This window comes from Pseudophryne corroboree, chromosome 10, assembly GCF_028390025.1.
Source record: "Pseudophryne corroboree isolate aPseCor3 chromosome 10, aPseCor3.hap2, whole genome shotgun sequence".
Taxonomy (NCBI): Eukaryota; Metazoa; Chordata; class Amphibia; order Anura; family Myobatrachidae; genus Pseudophryne; species Pseudophryne corroboree.
In genome coordinates this window covers 265,561,835-265,584,558 of record NC_086453.1, presented here as the reverse complement: position 1 = coordinate 265,584,558, position 22,724 = coordinate 265,561,835, and the positions used below count along the sequence as shown (strand labels likewise).

The following is a 22,724-nucleotide window of genomic DNA, read 5'->3' as shown; positions in this document are numbered from 1 at the left end:
AGGACGGGCTCTAGTTGGAAGTTAGAGCATGTGTATCTACAGTACATGGATTTCTTAGCTCATATCCTATGGGAACGATTACAAATAAAAACACTGTGGATATGTGTATTTCATCTTAATAAATTTGCTTCCATACCAGTATTATTTTGTCCAACAGTCGCTATCCCCAACTTCAACCAAAACCTGTATTACCGGATTGCAACAAAGTAGATCCATAATGCCGCAACACAATCCATTATCCATCCTTCTCTACGGTATTATCCAGTATGGACAACGTTCATATTGCAATGCTATCCAACAAATTAGTTCAATGCCATGTCAAATGGGAAATGATGGAGTCCCATTCCGAGCTGGCACACACATTTGTAATATTTACGGAGATGGTCTAATTACCCCCATTAATCCCTCAGGTGCTACGTTCATTTACATAATTCATGTTCATTTGCATATATTTCATAACATGACCAAAGATTCAGTAGATATTAGTTCCCATTGCAAGTAAATAAATAAATAAATAGGAAGAGAAGGATTTTTTTTCTGAATTACTACCACTAGGTGTCCAAATACACAAAGCAGGAAACAAATGGAACCCACTATAGAAACAAAGACGTACATTCAGTGCTTTCCTGGCTTTATGCTAAATTAGTTCAACAAACGTCATCCCTTCTTACCTATTCTCAGAACTTGGTGAAACAAGGTAATAAATCAAAGCACTAACTGCGTTACGTGGTCTAAGAGCAATCAGGTAACTCACAAGCAAAATCCACTTCCTTTAAAATCCTTGACTTTGACATTTACAGGCTATCTTTATAACAAATGACATTGATTGTGCATTTTGGCAGACTACTTGTTTACCTTAAGAGGTGAGGTTAAGCCTTACATTTACTAAATGGCAAGAAGTGAACCTCATCAGACTGCAATTCTGAACTCGTTGCCCAACCACTGCATGTACAGATAGTCTTGTATTCCTCATCTCAGCTATAGAGAAAGCTGGACTGAATCGAAAAACATCTGATGAATGTGGTAATCATCATTTCACCAAATGTTTTTAAATAAATAAAAAAGTACTGATATAGCACATAAAGTAAACAGTGTAGATAAAGAATGAAGCATGTCATCTTGTATATGTAACTATCAGTACCTACTGACAGATACAAGTGCATTACCTGGAGTGCAGAGAGTGCCACCGCCCCAGATAGACAGATCAGTGGGTAGATTGGAAAGAGAAATCTTTCTTCCTTATGGGGCCGTGTGAAGAAAATCAGAATCCAGATATACATGGGAGCCAAAGTAAGCCAATATGGTCGTCCGAGGTTCTGGGCTGCTGGAGCAATAAAATTATTATGTTAGTCACTCAATTCTGGTAGGTTTAAGGAACATTCACAGAAAGGGACTCACTATTGGGGAGGTGTATCAAATCTACTAAATGGTGGAAAAATGGTTAAATGTGGAAGCTGCCCAAAGCAACCAATCACATTCTGGCTAGATTCTATTAAATACATTCTATAAAATGATAGGTAGATATCTATACACACAGATGTGTCCTCATACAGCTTTGCTGCAGTCATGCCAAACAGCTCCTCTTGGCACCCATGTCGCGTGAGACTCTGCTACCCATCAGGCTTTGTTTTTTTTTTTTCTTCATTCTAGCCAAAAAGGGTCTAAGACGCAATGCGGTGTGGCTAGGATGACCCAGGAGACTGTGCGGATAAATTTATATATGACACTTGTGTGAGACTAAGTCTCTGAATCTGCATACGAAGTGTTACAATGCAGTGCCCGCTGCATTTTTCCATGTCAAGTTCTGTTGTGCTCCATATACAGACTCAGTCGCACACAGATATACAAGTGCAGCACATCATATGAATCACAACTACAATCAAAACATTTTCTCACAGGCCATGCCAAGTATGTGACCATTGACTGACTGACACCCAATGAAATGAGTCTGCCTGCCTTTTGTTACCACACAATAAATTGCTACAACATAAAATAACAACACGTCATGGTCAGGAAACCTCACCATTGCAGTGGTGGCCACCTGAACCAATCCACCCGATGGTTACAATAACATATCATTTGATTCCCCTCCCTAAGTGTCTGGAAAGATTAGATTGCAATTTCTGCATCTCTAACAAATCACAAAAGGGTCAAACTTACCATTCACAACTGTAACCTATAAACCCAACTCCACTGTAAGAAAAATTACTTTATATTTGCAGAAACCCTAATGACACATCTTGTGCCTTCCATTTCCACATCAGAAGAGAAACTTATTTCTAGGTACATTTTACCTAATACTGTATAATAAACACTTTAAATACAAAAAATGTCCCATCTGTAATAACGGCAGCTCAAAGTAATACTAATCTCAACAGTATATTAGGTAAAAATAGGATTTTAATACCTACCAGTAAATCCTTTTCTCTTAGTCCGTAGAGGATGCTGGGTACTCCAAAAGGACCATGGGGTATAGAAGGGATCCGCAGGAGACATGGGCACACTATCAGACTTTGAATGGGTGTGAACTGGCTCCTCCCTCTATGCCCCTCCTCCAGACTCCAGTTAGAGAACTGTGCCCAGGGAGACGGACATTTCGAGGAAAGAATTTATTGTTTAAACACGGTGAGTGTCATACCAGCTCACACCTCGAACATGCAGCAGAATATGGCATTCAAAAGAACACCAGCTGACGGCATGAAAGATATACAGCAATATGCTGACCGAAAATGTAACACAACCTGTGTGTAAACTAGAGATGAGCGGGTTCGGTTCCTCTGAATCCGAACCCGCCCGAACTTCAGGTTTTTTACACGGGTCCGAGCAGGCTCGGATCTTCCCGCCTTGCTCGGCTAACCCGAGCGCGCCCGAACGTCATCATCACGCTGTCGGATTCTCGCGAGGCTCGGATTCTATCGCGAGACTCGGATTCTATATAAGGAGCCGCGCGTCGCCGCCATTTTCACACGTGCATTGAGAGTCATAGGGAGAGGACGTGGCTGGCGTCCTCTCCGTTTAGAGAAGAGAGAGACACAGTATTTTCGGGGAGCATTATTAGGAGGAGTACTACTGTATACTACTATACTACTTGCTGAAGTGATATTTATAGATTAGATAGTGTGACTGTAAGTGTATTATCTGACTTGTGGGGGAGACACTGACAGTGGGGAGCAGTTAGAGTCTGAGAGCAGGACTCAGGAGTACATATAACGTACAGGGCACACTTTTGCTGCCAGAGTCAGTGCCACACTGCCATTGTTGTGACCACACTGACCACCAGTATAATAATATATTTTGTGATTGTCTGCTTAGGCCTCGGAGTACTAGTTGCAAGTCACCACCAGTTTAATATATATATATATATATATATATATATATATATATATATATATATAAAATTGTATATAATATATATATATATATATATATATATATATATATATAATATAGATTCATATTACCGGCACTCCTCTTTGTGGCTGTTTCATAACTGCGCTGGTTGCCCTCACGAATGGTGATAAATATTGTCGGATGGTGCGGCACTCCAGTCAGAAAAATTACTCATGTAAGCAAAATAAATTGCAACGTTTCAATGCCTTTATTGCGGCATTTTCATTATAAGCCTGATGAAAATGCCGCAATAAAGGCATTGAAACGTTGCAATTTATTTTGCTTACATGAGTAATTTTTCTGACTGGAGTGCCGCACCATCCGACAATATATATATAATATTGTATACCACCTACCCGTGGTATTTTTTTTTTTTCATTCTTCTTTATACATACTACTATAGTAGCTTACTGTAGCAGTCTGCGGTGCTGTGCTGACCTGACAGTGTCCAGCAGGTCCGTCATCAGTCATTACATAATAAATATATATAGTACCTGTCCGGCTGCAGTACTAGTGATATTATATTGATTTCATCTCATTATCAATAATTTATCATCCAGTCTAGACTCTATATTAGCAGCAGACACAGTACGTTAGTCCACGGCTGTAGCTACCTCTGTGTCGGCACTCGGCAGTCCATCCATAATTGTATACCACCTACCCGTGGTTTTTTTTTTTTTTTTCTTCTTTGTACATACTACTATAGAGTATAGTAGCTTATTGTAGCAGTCTGCGGTGCTGCTGAGCTGACAGTGTCCAGCAGGTCCGTCATCAGTCATCATTACCTAATAAATATATTATCTACCTGTCCGGCTGCAGTACTAGTGATATTATATATACATACATATATATATTGATTTCATCTCATTATCAATCATCCAGTCTATATTAGCAGCAGACACAGTACGTTAGTCCACGGCTGTAGCTACCTCTGTGTCGGCACTCGGCAGTCCATCCATAAGTATACTAGTATCCATCCATCTCCATTGTTTACCTGAGGTGCCTTTTAGTTGTGCCTATTAAAATATGGAGAACAAAAATGTTGAGGTTCCAAAATTAGGGAAAGATCAAGATCCACTTCCACCTCGTGCTGAAGCTGCTGCCACTAGTCATGGCCGAGACGATGAAATGCCAGCAACGTCGTCTGCCAAGGCCGATGCCCAATGTCATAGTACAGAGCATGTCAAATCCAAAACACCAAATATCAGTAAAAAAAGGACTCCAAAACCTAAAATAAAATTGTCGGAGGAGAAGCGTAAACTTGCCAATATGCCATTTACCACACGGAGTGGCAAGGAACGGCTGAGGCCCTGGCCTATGTTCATGGCTAGTGGTTCAGCTTCACATGAGGATGGAAGCACTCAGCCTCTCGCTAGAAAACTGAAAAGACTCAAGCTGGCAAAAGCACCGCAAAGAACTGTGCGTTCTTCGAAATCCCAAATCCACAAGGAGAGTCCAATTGTGTCGGTTGCGATGCCTGACCTTCCCAACACTGGACGTGAAGAGCATGCGCCTTCCACCATTTGCACGCCCCCTGCAAGTGCTGGAAGGAGCACCCGCAGTCCAGTTCCTGATAGTCAGATTGAAGATGTCAGTGTTGAAGTACACCAGGATGAGGAGGATATGGGTGTTGCTGGCGCTGGGGAGGAAATTGACCAGGAGGATTCTGATGGTGAGGTGGTTTGTTTAAGTCAGGCACCCGGGGAGACACCTGTTGTCCGTGGGAGGAATATGGCCGTTGACATGCCTGGTGAAAATACCAAAAAAATCAGCTCTTCAGTGTGGAGGTATTTCAACAGAAAAGCGGACAACAGGTGTCAAGCCGTGTGTTGCCTTTGTCAAGCTGTAATAAGTAGGGGTAAGGACGTTAACCACCTCGGAACATCCTCCCTTATACGTCACCTGCAGCGCATTCATAATAAGTCAGTGACAAGTTCAAAAACTTTGGGCGACAGCGGAAGCAGTCCACTGACCAGTAAATCCCTTCCTCTTGTAACCAAGCTCACGCAAACCACCCCACCAACTCCCTCAGTGTCAATTTCCTCCTTCCCCAGGAATGCCAATAGTCCTGCAGGCCATGTCACTGGCAATTCTGACGAGTCCTCTCCTGCCTGGGATTCCTCCGATGCATCCTTGCATGTAACGCCTACTGCTGCTGGCGCTGCTGTTGTTGCTGCTGGGAGTCGATGGTCATCCCAGAGGGGAAGTCGTAAGCCCACTTGTACTACTTCCAGTAAGCAATTGACTGTCCAACAATCCTTTGCGAGGAAGATGAAATATCACAGCAGTCATCCTGCTGCAAAGCGGATAACTGAGGCCTTGACAACTATGTTGGTGTTAGACGTGCGTCCGGTATCCGCCGTTAGTTCACAGGGAACTAGACAATTTATTGAGGCAGTGTGCCCCCGTTACCAAATACCATCTAGGTTCCACTTCTCTAGGCAGGCGATACCGAGAATGTACACGGACGTCAGAAAAAGACTCACCAGTGTCCTAAAAAATGCAGTTGTACCCAATGTCCACTTAACCACGGACATGTGGACAAGTGGAGCAGGGCAGGGTCAGGACTATATGACTGTGACAGCCCACTGGGTAGATGTATGGACTCCCGCCGCAAGAACAGCAGCGGCGGCACCAGTAGCAGCATCTCGCAAACGCCAACTCTTTCCTAGGCAGGCTACGCTTTGTATCACCGCTTTCCAGAATACGCACACAGCTGAAAACCTCTTACGGCAACTGAGGAAGATCATCGCGGAATGGCTTACCCCAATTGGACTCTCCTGTGGATTTGTGGCATCGGACAACGCCAGCAATATTGTGTGTGCATTAAATATGGGCAAATTCCAGCACGTCCCATGTTTTGCACATACCTTGAATTTGGTGGTGCAGAATTTTTTAAAAAACGACAGAGGCGTGCAAGAGATGCTGTCGGTGGCCAGAAGAATTGCGGGACACTTTCGGCGTACAGGCACCACGTACAGAAGACTGGAGCACCACCAAAAACTACTGAACCTGCCCTGCCATCATCTGAAGCAAGAAGTGGTAACGAGGTGGAATTCAACCCTCTATATGCTTCAGAGGTTGGAGGAGCAGCAAAAGGCCATTCAAGCCTATACAATTCAGCACGATATAGGAGGTGGAATGCACCTGTCTCAAGCGCAGTGGAGAATGATTTCAACGTTGTGCAAGGTTCTGATGCCCTTTGAACTTGCCACACGTGAAGTCAGTTCAGACACTGCCAGCCTGAGTCAGGTCATTCCCCTCATCAGGCTTTTGCAGAAGAAGCTGGAGACATTGAAGGAGGAGCTAACACGGAGCGATTCCGCTAGGCATGTGGGACTTGTGGATGGAGCCCTTAATTCGCTTAACAAGGATTCACGGGTGGTCAATCTGTTGAAATCAGAGCACTACATTTTGGCCACCGTGCTCGATCCTAGATTTAAAGCCTACCTTGGATCTCTCTTTCCGGCAGACACAAGTCTGCTGGGGTTGAAAGACCTGCTGGTGAGAAAATTGTCAAGTCAAGCGGAACGCGACCTGTCAACATCTCCTCCTTCACATTCTCCCGCAACTGGGGGTGCGAGGAAAAGGCTCAGAATTCCGAGCCCACCCGCTGGCGGTGATGCAGGGCAGTCTGGAGCGACTGCTGATGCTGACATCTGGTCCGGACTGAAGGACCTGACAACGATTACGGACATGTCGTCTACTGTCACTGCATATGATTCTCTCACCATTGAAAGAATGGTGGAGGATTATATGAGTGACCGCATCCAAGTAGGCACGTCACACAGTCCGTACTTATACTGGCAGGAAAAAGAGGCAATTTGGAGGCCCTTGCACAAACTGGCTTTATTCTACCTAAGTTGCCCTCCCACAAGTGTGTACTCCGAAAGAGTGTTTAGTGCCGCCGCTCACCTTGTCAGCAATCGGCGTACGAGGTTACATCCAGAAAATGTGGAGAAGATGATGTTCATTAAAATGAATTATAATCAATTCCTCCGTGGAGACATTGACCAGCAGCAATTGCCTCCACAAAGTACACAGGGAGCTGAGATGGTGGATTCCAGTGGGGACGAATTGATAATCTGTGAGGAGGGGGATGTACACGGTGATATATCGGAGGATGATGATGAGGTGGACATCTTGCCTCTGTAGAGCCAGTTTGTGCAAGGAGAGATTAATTGCTTCTTTTTTGGTGGGGGTCCAAACCAACCCGTCATTTCAGTCACAGTCGTGTGGCAGACCCTGTCACTGAAATGATGGGTTGGTTAAAGTGTGCATGTCCTGTTTATACAACATAAGGGTGGGTGGGAGGGCCCAAGGACAATTCCATCTTGCACCTCTTTTTTCTTTAATTTTTCTTTGTGTCATGTGCTGTTTGGGGAGGGTTTTTTGGAAGGGACATCCTGCGTGACACTGCAGTGCCACTCCTAGATGGGCCCGGTGTTTGTGTCGGCCACTAGGGTCGCTTATCTTACTCACACAGCTACCTCATTGCGCCTCTTTTTTTCTTTGCGTCATGTGCTGTTTGGGGAGGGTTTTTTGGAAGGGACATCCTGCGTGACACTGCAGTGCCACTCCTAGATGGGCCCGGTGTTTGTGTCGGCCACTAGGGTCGCTTATCTTACTCACACAGCTACCTCATTGCGCCTCTTTTTTTCTTTGCGTCATGTGCTGTTTGGGGAGGGTTTTTTGGAAGGGACATCCTGCGTGACACTGCAGTGACACTCCTAGATGGGCCCGGTGTTTGTGTCGGCCACTAGGGTCGCTTATCTTACTCACACAGCTACCTCATTGCGCCTCTTTTTTTCTTTGCGTCATGTGCTGTTTGGGGAGGGTTTTTTGGAAGGGACATCCTGCGTGACACTGCAGTGACACTCCTAGATGGGCCCGGTGTTTGTGTCGGCCACTAGGGTCGCTTATCTTACTCACACAGCTACCTCATTGCGCCTCTTTTTTTCTTTGCGTCATGTGCTGTTTGGGGAGGGTTTTTTGGAAGGGACATCCTGCGTGACACTGCAGTGCCACTCCTAGATGGGCCCGGTGTTTGTGTCGGCCACTAGGGTCGCTTATCTTACTCACACAGCTACCTCATTGCGCCTCTTTTTTTCTTTGCGTCATGTGCTGTTTGGGGAGGGTTTTTTGGAAGGGACATCCTGCGTGACACTGCAGTGACACTCCTAGATGGGCCCGGTGTTTGTGTCGGCCACTAGGGTCGCTTATCTTACTCACACAGCTACCTCATTGCGCCTTTTTTTCTTTGCGTCATGTGCTGTTTGGGGAGGGTTTTTTGGAAGGGACATCCTGCGTGACACTGCAGTGACACTCCTAGATGGGCCCGGTGTTTGTGTCGGCCACTAGGGTCGCTTATCTTACTCACACAGCTACCTCATTGCGCCTCTTTTTTTCTTTGCGTCATGTGCTGTTTGGGGAGGGTTTTTTGGAAGGGACATCCTGCGTGACACTGCAGTGACACTCCTAGATGGGCCCGGTGTTTGTGTCGGCCACTAGGGTCGCTTATCTTACTCACACAGCTACCTCATTGCGCCTCTTTTTTTCTTTGCGTCATGTGCTGTTTGGGGAGGGTTTTTTGGAAGGGACATCCTGCGTGACACTGCAGTGACACTCCTAGATGGGCCCGGTGTTTGTGTCGGCCACTAGGGTCGCTTATCTTACTCACACAGCTACCTCATTGCGCCTTTTTTTCTTTGCGTCATGTGCTGTTTGGGGAGGGTTTTTTGGAAGGGACATCCTGCGTGACACTGCAGTGACACTCCTAGATGGGCCCGGTGTTTGTGTCGGCCACTAGGGTCGCTTAGCTTAGTCATCCAGCGACCTAGGTGCAAATTTTAGGACTAAAAATAATATTGTGAGGTGTGAGGTATTCAGAATAGACTGAAAATGAGTGTAAATTATGGTTTTTGAGGTTAATAATACTTTGGGATCACAATGACCCCCAAATTCTATGATTTAAGCTGTTTTTTAGTGTTTTTTGAAAAAAACACCCGAATCCAAAACACACCCGAATCCGACAAAAAAAATTCGGTGAGGTTTTGCCAAAACGCGGTCGAACCCAAAACACGGCCGCAGAACCGAACCCAAAACCAAAACACAAAACCCGAAAAATTTCCGGCGCTCATCTCTAGTGTAAACACGACCAACAATAGCATACCGCATGCCATGGTATGAATAACTTCAGCAACAGACTTGACTGAAAAGAAACACCACCTGAGTGTAACCATCAATAGCTGCAGATACAGTACGCACTGGGACGGGCGCCCAGCATACTCTACGGACTAAAAGAAAAGGATTTACCGGTAGGTATTAAAATCCTATTTTCTCATACGTCCTAGAGGATGCTGGGGACTCCAAAAGGACCATGGGGTTTATACCAAAGCTCCAGACCAGGCGGGAGTGTGCAGACGACTGCAGCACCGATTGAGCAACATGAGGCCCTCATCAGCCAGGGTTTCAAACTTGTAGAACTTAGCAAAAATGTTTGAACCCGACCAAGTAGCTGCTCAGCAAAGTTAAACCGCCGAGACTCCTCGGGCATCCGCCCAAGAAGAGCCCACCTTCCTGGTAGGATGGGCCTTCACCAACTTCGGTAACGGCAATCCAGCCGTAGAATGAGCATGCCGAATCTTATCACAGATCCAGCGTGTAACAGTCTGCTTAGAAGCAGGAACCCCAATCTGGTTGGGAGCATACAGGATAAACAGAGGCTCTGTTTCCCCAATCTGAGCTGTTCTGGCGACATAGATATTCAAAGCTCTGACTACATTGAGAGACTTCGAATCAGCCCAAGCTTCAGTAGCCACAGGCACCACAATAGGTTGGTTCATGTGAAACACAGAAACCACTTTCGGCAGAAATAGTTGCCAAGTTCTCAATTCCTCTCTATCCACATGAAAGATCAAATAGGGCTCTTATGAGACAAAGCCGCTAATTCCGACACCCGCCTTGCGGACGCCAAGGCCAACAGCATGACCACCGTCCAAGTTAGAAATTTAAACTCAACCTTCCGTAAAGGTTCCAACCGGTGTGACGTAAGAAACTGCAACACCACGTTAAGGTCCCATGGTGCCACTGGGGCGACAATGGAGGTTGGAAGTGCGGCACCCCTTTCACGAAAGTCTGAACTTCTGGAAGGGTGGCCAATTCTTTTTTGAAAGAAAATTGATAAAGCCTAAATCTGAACTTTAATGGAGCCTAACTTTAGGCCTGCAGCCACACCTGTTTGCAAAAAATGGAGAAAACGACCCAGCTGAAATTCTACCGTAGGAACTCTCTTGGATTCACACCAAGACATATACTCCCTCCAAATACGGTGGTAAAGCTTCACCGTTACTCCTTTCCCAGCCTGAAGCAACGTGGGAATGACTTCACCGGAAATACACTTTCGGGCTAGGACATGGCATTCAACTTCCATGCCGTCAAACGCAGCCACGGTAAGTCTCGATAAACGCCCAGACCTAGCTGTAACAGGTCCTCTCGTAGAGGAAGAGACCAGGGATCTTTTATGAGTAAGTCTTGAAGATCTGGATACCAAGCCCTCCTTGGCTAGACCGGAACAATGAAAATCGCCTGAACCATTGTTCTTCCTATGTTTATCACCTTCGGAAAGAGTGAAAGTGGAGGGAACACATAGACCGACTGAAACACCCACGGTGTCAGGAGGGCGTCCACTGCTATTGCTTGAGTGTCCCTTGACCTGGAACAATATCCCTGAAGTTTCTTGTTGAGGCGAGACGCCATCTTGTCTAATTGAGGAATTCCCCAAAGACTTGTCACTTCTGTGAAAACTTCTTGATGAAGACCCCACTCTCCCGGATGGAGATTGTGTCTGCTGAGGAAGTCTATTTCTCCATTGTCTACACCCGGAACGAAGACCGCTAATAGAGCGTTTACATGCCCTTTCGCCTAGCGGAAAACTTTTGCGGCTTCTGCCATTGCTGCTTTCCTCCTCGTTCCGCCCTAGTGGCTTACTTACGCCACTGCTGTTAAGTCGTCCGACAGAATTAAGACGGGCAGATCGTGAAGAAGATGTTCCGTTGTAAATAGCTCTTAATTCAAGAATGTTTATTGCAGACAAGCTACCCGGCTTGACCTTTTCTGGAAATTCCTCGCCTGGAAAGAATGCTCCCCAGCCTCGGAGACTTGTATCCATGGACACCAGGATCTAATCCTGGATCCCGAACCTTCGTCCCTCTAGGAGGTGCAAACTGTGAAGCCACCACAGGAAAGATATCTTGGATCTGGAAAATAGGATTATTTTCCGGTGCATGTGCAGGTGAGACCAGGACCACATGTCCAACTGGTCCCGCAAAAACCACTCTGGCATTTGACCTGCTCACCGATTGGCCTCGTATGCCGCAACCATCTTCTTCATCAACGAAACGTATTGATGGGTTTACATTGTAGCAAATCTGAACCGACTCTGGATCCTCAGATCTCTTTCCACAGGAAAAAACAAACTCTCAACAGTTCAGTATCTAATCTTATTCCCAACTCCGACATCTGCGTCGTCGGGAACAGCAGCGATTCTCTGTGTTGAAGACTGTCAGAGAGAAACAACGATTTGTACCACTTGTTTCCAGACCTCGCCGTAGTCAGGAGAGCGTCCCAGTACAGAATAATAATGGCTCTTACTATTGAAGGAAAGCCATCATACTGCCATCACCCAGGTAAGCTTAATGCGGATGAAACCGCATTTAAACCCTCTTTCTTCTTTTAGAGGTCGGAGATCCCTGGCCTGAGAGATTCCATCTTGTAGTTCAACTTCTTAAGTAGAAATCCTTTGGGATTGTTCTGACCGAGCTGTCCGGGCTCAGCAGCACGAAAAAACTTTTATAACAACTTTTTTTTTTGTGACAGGGACAGTAGGCCAATGTTCTGATCCTGACCCAACTCTTGTATGGCGTCGCATAATACCTCCCCGTCCAGAGGAGAATCGGTAAGCTCTATTTTGAAACATCAGTGAATGGAATCATCTGGAACCTCCAGTATGTCCCCCTTTGGACTCCATTCTTAACTCACTGGTCCAAGTCCATTCCAGGACTGACTGAAGAGTATTAGATGAGTTCCCACCTGTGTGGGCTCCAGCAAGATAGACCCAGCGACATGCGGTGGATGTGGTAGAAACAGAGGACGATATCTGTTTCTGCAACTTGAAAAGTCTGCAGACCTCTTACCTTATCACCTTCCTCCACCTGCAAAGAAAGGGAAAAAAACGGTCAGAATGACTGCATCCTACAAAAAATGCGTCACCAACCGTTGTGAGGGACATAGCTCAAGAAGGTAGACTTACCAGTGGTATCTGCCAAGATCAACTTAACCAAGCCATCCCCAAACCAGGTTACACCTTCCTAGGGAAGATACTCCAGTATTCCTCGGAGCCAGCCTCAGCATGCCCTTGGTGAATCCACCACGCCCTCCTAGACGAGAGGGCCATGGAAGTGGCCCACGAACCCAAGAGGCCCATACTACGCGTATTCGCACGGCAGCATGCTGCAATGTTCTAGAGAAGACACAACTTAAGGAATATCCCCTCTCTCTCTAGGGTCATTATATCGGATGCCAAGGTAACCGACCATTTCTGAATGTAAGCACTCCCCCCATGCGTATGTAATGCAAACATCATCAAAGCATATAATTAAAATATCACTTAGCTTCCTGTATACGATCCTTTGTGACAGGGCCCCGTGCAGACCAGGGGTTGACTTTCACTTTATTCTATCCACGGCGGGAAAAGAATAAACACTCGGACTCCTCGTGAGGATTTGAGACCATCTCGTCACGGCTGACCTACAGCTTTATCAACAGAGAGACCAGCACATGAGAAGGAATAACTTTACTTCAGCATTCATTAGAAATCGTAATATGAATATACATATTTAAATACACATATACCCACATATTCTATATATACATCATACATATATGTATCTTGTCAGGAACAGCAGGGTCCCTAGTGACATTAATGTGTTCTGAATGTGTATGAACATGTACTGAATGCCAATGTTGTGGATCTAACCAGGAAACATTATGGTCGACATAAGTCATAGTATTCGTTGACAACAGGGAGTAGTAACCGGGCAAAATAACATTATTGCGACCCCGAGGGGTCTGAGGGAAATATATATATAATTTTAATATCCCTCCCCCACAAATACTACTACGTCTGTGCTCGAGCTACAGCTCAATGGAATCGTACCATACATATATATATATATATATATACACACACACACACACACACACACACACACACACACACACGTATAGGTTTTTACATTATCATGTTAATTTACACCCAGTCATAACAGTAGGTACCGACAGGGTCACCCACATACGACTGTGTCTCCCAATACAGTGTTTACTTTGGAAAAGCTTACAACTACCGACATGCTGACACGTCATCTACTGACTCAAGTACCATCAGGAGTCGGCAATGCCGACAGAGGGATTCCCATAGCTGTTTGTGGCAGAGCACTCACACATGTCGACACACGTGTACTAAATAGCTATAATGGGTAGATTCCCGTATTTGACAGGGAAAACACAACTCATGTACACACGCTATATATATATATATATATATATATATATATATATATATATAGTGCTTCATATATGAACCATAGTGCACTAAACAACAGTGCCCCCCTCCGTTTTACACTGTTAGTTGTTCCATAGTGTTTTGGCGGGGCCAGCGTCTCCGTGAGGAGAAAATGGCGCTGGATAGAGTTGTGAGGGCTAAGCCACGCCCCCTTCTCAGCGCGCTTCAGTCCCGCTCATTTTTTACTTTTGTATACTGGCGGGGGTCAGTATACAGTGCCTATGCACTGTATACCTCTTTGCCAGGCATGTATATGAGGTATTATTGCTGCCCAGGGCGCCCCCCCCGCGCCCTGCACCCTTGTAGTGCCGCTTGTGTGTGGGAGCAATGGCGCGCAGCGCGACTGCTGCGCGGTACCTCCGAGACCTGAAGTCTTCTGCCGTCACTGAAGTCTTCTGTTCTTCCTTTACTCACCCGGCTTCTTTCTTCTGGCTTCTGTGAGGGGGGTGACGGCGCGGCTCCGGGAACGAGCAGCTAGGCGAACCAAGTGATCGAACCCTCTGGAGCTAATGGTGTCCAGTAGCCTAAGAAGCAGAGCCCTTGAACTCAAAAGAAGTAGGTCTGCTTCTCTCCCCTCACTCCCACGATGCAGGGAGCCTGTAGCCAACAGGTCTCCCTGAAAATAATAAACCTAACATAAAGTCTTTTCAGAGAAACTCAGTAGAGCTCCCCTAGTGTGTGTCCAGTCTCTCTGGGCACAGAGTCTAACTGGAGTCTGGAGGAGGGGCATAGAGGGAGGAGCCAGTTCACACCCATTCAAAGTCTTATAGTGTGCTCATGTCTCCTGCGGATCCCTTCTATACCCCATGGTACTTTTGGAGTCCCCAGCATCCTCTAGGACGTATGAGAAAAACTAAGACTAACTAACAAAACGGGGGAAATTTTTATGGAGCACTAAGACTAACTAACAAAACGGGTGAAATTTTTATGGAGCTTACAGTCTCACGTTTGCAGAAACTGTTTCCAGATAAAGTTTGTGCACCTTAATACAGTATGTGCTGCACCATCTAGGCGTCCTTGTGGCAAAGCCACGCTTAATGCATTATACATCCAGTGTACAATGCATACCTCCCAACTTTTGGTGCAGGTGATGTGGGACTTGCAGCACCAGGGGCACAGCTGCTGCCGAAAAAGGGTCATGGCCTCAAATGGAGTGGGTGTGGCCTTGGGTGGAGGGGCCTGGCAAAGTGCCGCGACCCCTTTACCCCCGGCTACCCCTCCCCGCACTGATAGATGTCGTGCACATCTATTCAGTGATCACCGGCTGCTTTGCAGAGCAGAGCAGCAGTGATCACTGGCTCTCCCAATCTGCCCCTCTGTCCACGGGACACTGCGGCCCGCGGGTGGAACAGCTGGATATTGCCCAATTAGCAGGACTGTCCCGCTGTATTGGGGACAGTTGGGAGGTATGACACTGTTAGTGAGATGATCTGTCTTTACAGATCTCAGCATATCACTACTGGTGAAGATGTGGAGACGTGTTCTACAAGAGAGGCTGCTCTTCCAATGCCCATGTGCTCCTTGTGTTTGGGTGATGCACCCTCTCCATGCTTTTTCGTTGCTGTTTTCATTTGTACCTTTCAAAGAATAAATGTTACACTTGTAGCAGCCGTACGTATCATGTGAGTAGCCGGACACACTGTCTGTGACAACTGATATACCTGAAAAACTGGATAGCTCTAAATGGAATAAAGAATTGTGTTCAAGCACTTAATAATTAACAGTACCTGTCGCCTTTTAAAAGGGCTCTACCAATGAAAAGGAAAAATGTATCTAAGTTACTCCTTTGCAAAAGCAAAGCCACAGAAAGTGTATGCGGCGATATCTCCTACTGTGCTGCCTATGTACCCTGTGGAACAGTCACAGTGCAGACCAATCATCTCTCTGCTTGTAGCTTCCTATTTGTCTGTGGGGTAATGTCTCTATCTGGCAGACATCTTAGGATGATTGACATAAAAGTCTTACATATCGCCACAAAAGGGCAGTTCATAATAAGTCCTAATGTCAAAGTGAAAATGAGGCCTGAGCATTTTCTTCTGGGGTGTAGTACTGGTGACCGGCGGTCTCCTGACCGCCGGTCACCTTACCGATGCCGGGATCCCGGCAGCATACCGACGCCGGGATCCCGGCGGGGAGGGGCGAGTGCAGCAAGCCCCTTGCGGGCTCGCTGCGCTCGCCACGCTGCGGGCTCGGTGGCGTCCTGCGGTCGCCACGGGTTCTATTCCCACTCTATGGGTGTCGTGGACACCCACGAGTGGAAATAGTCCCTGTTGGTCGGCATGCCGACCATCGGGATAGTGAGCCGTCGGGCTCACGGAGGAGGTCATGTGACTGTCGGTCAGCTGACCGGCGGTCACATGAATACCACCCTTCTTCTGTAATACATAGCAGAGACTATCACATCGAATGAATGGTTTCCAGAAATTTTTGTACACACAGACCATCTACATTTAATGATAAAATACACATAAATGGCTTATGTTAAGATACCATGTACAGTAGTCTTTGGTAAGCAGGCACAGAAATCACACTAGCTAACAATAAAAAGACTAATATGTGCTTAGTGTGTATAGTGACTTGCAATGAGATGTCACCAGAGCTGGCCCTAACCAATTTGATGCCCTAGGTAAAATTTTGGCTGGTGCCCCCTAGCACCACCGCTGGTTCCGCCTCTGACCTTGCACCTTTTTCCCAGCACCATCACCCCTCACCTATAGCAGTCCTTATTTTGGTGTTTGTACCCCCTATATTTTAAATAGGAACAGTTCGCACATTTGGCACACAGCCCAAAAAGGGGTGTGTTTTTGCTGGCAAGGGGCATGGCCACACAATATTAACACCAATTCCAATTACGCCACACAGTACTGCAACTTTATTCACATTTTATCTTGCGATAGTGTCCATAATTCATATTACATCCCACAGTAGCATCACTTTACCTTATAAACGTTACTCCTCACAGTAGAGCCCCTTATTCACATTACATCACACTGAATTGCTCCTTATTCACATTACACCACATTCTATTGCTCTTTATTCACATTAGATGACACAGTAGTGCCCTTTCTATATGCAACGCCACATAGTAGAGCACCTTATACAAATAATGCCACACATTAGTAATGCATTTATATACCTAATTCCACACAGTAATGTCCCTTACACATATTAGACACCTTATTAATGTCCTTATAAACATAATGCGCCTTACACATTATGACAACCTTTATTAATGCCCTTTTACACATAATGTCCCTTACACATATGCCGCACATTATTAATGCCCTTATACACATAATGACACACATAGTGCCCCCTACACATTTGCTGCACATTATTAGTGCCCCTATACACATAATAACACACATAGTGCCCCTTACACATATGTTGCACATTATTAATGCATTTTTCCATGACACACATAATGCTCCTTACACATATTCCGAACACTACTGCACAACCAACCCACTCACATGCACACAGCACTCACACTGCCACTAACACTGTGACCTCTGCCTCTGCTTGGATACAGATGTGTCCTCATAAATCTTGCATCAATGCTAACGTCTGGCACACCTTTTTTTTATGAAAATGCATCTTATTTGCATTGCTATGTGGCTAGGATGCACAAGCAGCTTCTGCTGATTAAAATGATATACAGCATGCCTATATACTGTGTGAGACTGTGGCTGTATCTGCATATGAAATGTTACACACAGAATATAGGCATGCCGCATATCATTTTAATCAGCAGAAGCTGCTGATGCCCCTAGGCATATCAAATGCCCTAGGCAATTGCCTAGTTTGCCTATGGCCGGCTCTGGATGTCACATGAGAACAGAAGGGCAATTTCCAAAGTTGACTGAGCTGGTCTATTAAAATGGCACTTTACTTCTTGATCATAGGACATGATTTACTGTTTTACAGGTTGGGGTGGGGTGGGGGTTGAAACTATAACTGGAAGCGTTTGTTTGATTGCATATTATAATGGACAACAAACTACCAATGTTAAGGCTGCATTTCTATAAAGACTGAAATAAAGTAAATGATCACTCTGGGGGAAAACTACCCTTATATCTTTATGTGTAATAAGGGGCCACACTGTGCTGGTATAATTTGTAATAAATGTTCTTACTGTGTGAGCATAATGTGTAATACGAGTCCATACTGTGCCTGCATAATGTGTAATAAGGGGCCATACTGTTCCTGCATAATGTGTAATAAGGGGCCATACTGTGCTGGCATAATGTGTAATACGAGTCCATACTGTGCCTGCATAATGTGTAATAAGGGGCCATACTGTGCTGGCATAATGTGTAATAAGGGGCCATACTGTGCTGGCATAATATGTAATAAGGGGCAGAGGCGTAACTAGGGTTTTTGGAGCCCAGGGCAAGATCAATAATGGCGCGCCCCCCTTCCCCCCAAAAAACAAAAAAACAAACAAAAGGAAAGTATGTGCGCACGCCACTGGCGCACTCTGAAAAAAATGTCCATGAGGGGGCGTGGACACTGAAAATAGGATGTGCCAACATGACACGCCAGCTGTTTCATGTCATACTGGGAACATTCTTTATAATTCCACATGCACCTTACCATCATCATCTCCTACACAAATAGGTGTGACTGTATATAAAGATGTCAGGGTGTGTATGTATAGATGTAGGTGCAGTGGTTGAAGTGGAAGTTTTGAAGTAAGGGTATGGAAAAGTGAAGGGTGTAATTATGCTCCGGAAAAGGGGGCGTGGCCACTCAAAAGGAGTGGTGTCCTTCAGTGTAGTAGGACCCCTTATACTATCTAGTGCTGGTTATACTAGTACTAGACCTTATACTATTCTTATACTATTTAATACTAGACCTTTCACATTTTAGCACACGGTATGAGCCTAAATTCACATTATAGCACATAGGATGAGCCGAAATTCACATTATAGCACACAGGACGAGCCGAAATTCACATTATAGCACACAGGATGACCCGAAATTCACATTATAGCACACAATGAGGCGAAATTCACATTATAGCACACTGAATGAGCCGAAATTCACATTATAGCACACTGTATGAGCTGAAATTCACATCGTAGCACACTGAATGAGCTGAAATTCACATTATAGCACACTGTATGAGCTGAAATTCACATCGTAGCACACTGAATGAGCCGAAATTCACATTATAGCACACAGGATGACCCGAAATTCACATTATAGCACACAGGATGACCCGAAATTCACATTAAAGCACACTGAATGAGCCGAAATTCACATTATAGCACACAGGATGCGCCGAAATTCACATTATAGCACACAGGATGAGCCGAAATTCATATTATAGCACACAGGATGACCCGAAATTCACATTAAAGCAGACTGAATGAGACGAAATTCACATATATATATATATATATATATACACACATATACATACATACATACACACACACTCACTCACAATGGTGGCGGCACTCGGATATAAATACAGTAGATGCAGAGTTTTACTACAACAATAGTAGCGGGGGCGACTTGCCTCTGCTTTGTGTATGCCCCCCCTATTCTATGTCTCTCTTTCTGTGTACCTCCCCCCATTCTATGCATCTCTTTGTTTATAGTATACCCCTCTTCCCCTATTCTATGCCTCTCTTAGGCATAGGGGAAGGGGGGGTATACTATACATTAAACAAAGAGAGGCATAGAATAGGGGGAGGGGGGTATACTATAACACTATAAACAGAGAGAGGCATAGAATAGGGGGAGAGGGGTATACTATAATACTATAAACATAGAGAGGCATAAAAATAAGAATTTACTTACCGATAATTCTATTTCTCATAGTCCGTAGTGGATGCTGGGGACTCCGAAAGGACCATGGGGAATAGCGGCTCCGCAGGAGACTGGGCACAAAGTCAAAGCTTTAGGACTAGCTGGTGTGCACTGGCTCCTCCCCCTATGACCCTCCTCCAAGCCTCAGTTAGGATACTGTGCCCGGACGAGCGTACACAATAAGGAAGGATTTTGAATCCTGGGTAAGACTCATACCAGCCACACCAATCACACCGTACAACTTGTGATTTGAACCCAGTTAACAGCATGATAACAGAGGAGCCTCTGAAAAGATGGCTCACAACAATAATAACCCGATTTTTGTAACAATAACTATGTACAAGTATTGCAGACAATCCGCACTTGGGATGGGCGCCCAGCATCCACTACGGACTATGAGAAATAGAATTATCGGTAAGTAAATTCTTATTTTCTCTAACGTCCTAGTGGATGCTGGGGACTCCGAAAGGACCATGGAAATTATACCAAAGCTCCCAAACGGGCGGGAGAGTGCGGATGACTCTGCAGCACCGAATGAGAGAACTCCAGGTCCTCCTCAGCCAGGGTATCAAATTTGTAGAATTTTGCAAACGTATTTGCCCCTGACCAAGTAGCTGCTCGGCAAAGTTGTAAAGCCGAGACCCCTCGGGCAGCCGCCCAAGATGAGCCCACTTTCCGTGTGGAATGGGCCTTTACAGATTTTGGCTGTGGCAGGCCTGCCACAGAATGTGCAAGCTGAATTGTACTACAAATCCAACGAGCAATCGTCTGCTTAGAAGCAGGGGCACCCAGCTTGTTGGGTGCATACAGGATAAACAGCGAGTCAGATTTTCTGACTCCAGCCGTCCTGGAAACATATATTTTCAGGGCCCTGACTACGTCCAGCAACTTGGAATCCTCCAAGTCCCTAGTAGCCGCAGGCACCACAATAGGCTGGTTTAAGTGAAATGCTGAAACCACCTTAGGGAGAAATTGAGGACGAGTCCTCAATTCTGCCCTGTCCGTATGAAAAATCAGGTAAGGGCTTTTATAGGATAAAGCCGCCAATTCTGAGACACGCCTGGCTGAAGCCAGGGCTAACAGCATTACCACTTTCCATGTGAGATATTTTAAGTCCACAGTGGTGAGTGGTTCAAACCAATGTGATTTTAGGAATCCCAAAACTACATTTAGATCCCAAGGTGCCACTGGAGGCACAAAAGGAGGCTGTATATGCAGTACCCTCTTGACAAACGTCTGAACTTCAGGAACTGAAGCTAGTTCTTTTTGGAAGAATATTGACAGGGCCGAAATTTGAACCTTAATGGACCCTAATTTGAGGCCCATAGACAGTCCTGTTTGCAGGAAATGCAGGAATCGACCCAGTTGAAATTCCTCTGTAGGGGCCTTCCTGGCCTCACACCACGCAACATATTTACGCCAAATACGGTGATAATGTTGCACAGTTACATCCTTCCTGGCTTTGATCAGGGTAGGGATAACTTCATCCGGAATGCCTTTTTCCTTCAGGATCCGGCGTTCAACCGCCATGCCGTCAAACGCAGCAAGTCTTGGAACAGACATGGTCCCTGCTGGAGCAGGTCCTTTCTTAGAGGTAGAGGCCACGGGTCTTCCGTGAGCATCTCTTGAATTTCCGGGTACCAAGTCCTCCTTGGCCAATCCGGAGCCACGAGTATAGTCTTTACACCTCTCCTTCTTATGATTCTCAGTACCTTGGGTATGAGAGGCAGAGGAGGGAACACATATACTGACTGGTACACCCACGGTGTTACCAGAGCGTCCACAGCTATTGCCTGAGGGTCCCTTGCCCTGGCGCAATATCTGTCCAGTATTTTGTTGAGGCGGGACGCCATCATGTCCACCTTTGGTTTTTCCCAACGGTTCACAATCATGTGGAAGACTTCTGGGTGAAGTCCCCACTCCCCCGGGTGAAGATCGTGTCTGCTGAGGAAGTCTGCTTCCCAGTTGTCCACTCCCGGAATGAACACTGCTGACAGTGCTATCACATGATTTTCCGCCCAGCGAAGAACCCTTGCAACTTCCGTCATTGCCCTCCTGCTTCTTGTGCCGCCCTGTCTGTTTACGTGGGCGACTGCCGTGATGTTGTCCGACTGGATCAACACCGGCTGACCCTGAAGCAGAGGCCTTGCCTGACTTAGGGCATTGTAAATGGCCCTTAGTTCCAGGATATTTATGTGAAGTGACGTTTCCATGCTTGACCACAAGCCCTGGAAATTTTTTCCCTGTGTGACTGCTCCCCAGCCTCTCAGGCTGGCATCCGTGGTCACCAGGACCCAATCCTGAATGCCGAATCTGCGGCCCTCTAGGAGATGAGCACTCTGTAACCACCACAGGAGAGACACCCTTGTCCTTGGAGATAGGGTTATCCGCTGATGCATCTGAAGATGCGATCCGGACCACTTGTCCAGCAGATCCCACTGAAAAGTTCTTGCGTGGAATCTTCCGAATGGAATCGCTTCGTAAGAAGCCACCATCTTTCCCAGGACCCTTGTGCATTGATGCACTGACACTTGTCCTGGTTTTAGGAGGTTCCTGACTAGCTCGGATAACTCCCTGGCCTTCTCCTCCGGGAGAAACACCTTTTTCTGGACTGTGTCCAGAATCATCCCTAGGAACAGTAGACGTGTTGTTGGAATCAGCTGCGATTTTGGAATATTTAGAATCCACCCGTGCTGACGTAGCACTACCTGAGATAGTGCTACTCCGACCTCTAACTGTTCCCTGGACCTTGCCCTTATCAGGAGATCGTCCAAGTAAGGGATAATTAAGACGCCTTTTCTTCGAAGAAGAATCATCATTTCGGCCATTACCTTGGTAAAGACCCGGGGTGCCGTGGACAATCCAAACGGCAGCGTCTGAAACTGATAATGAC

The 22,724-nt window shown here is 45.9% G+C and overlaps 1 protein-coding gene across 6 annotated transcripts in view; it reads right to left on the bottom strand.

Annotated features, from left to right (window-relative positions):
* The window catches only part of ALG9 (ALG9 alpha-1,2-mannosyltransferase), a 579,895-nt gene that overhangs the window by 274,087 nt on the left and 283,084 nt on the right, over positions 1–22,724 (bottom strand). For 4 of the 6 annotated variants that reach the window (XM_063943251.1, XM_063943255.1, XM_063943253.1 and 1 more), the window contains exon 10: positions 1,167–1,324. In XM_063943251.1, coding sequence (XP_063799321.1) covers positions 1,167–1,324 — 158 coding nt within the window. The remainder of the gene's footprint in view (positions 1–1,166; positions 1,325–22,724) is intronic. The other 2 variants (XM_063943252.1, XM_063943254.1) reach the window with 1 other exon arrangement.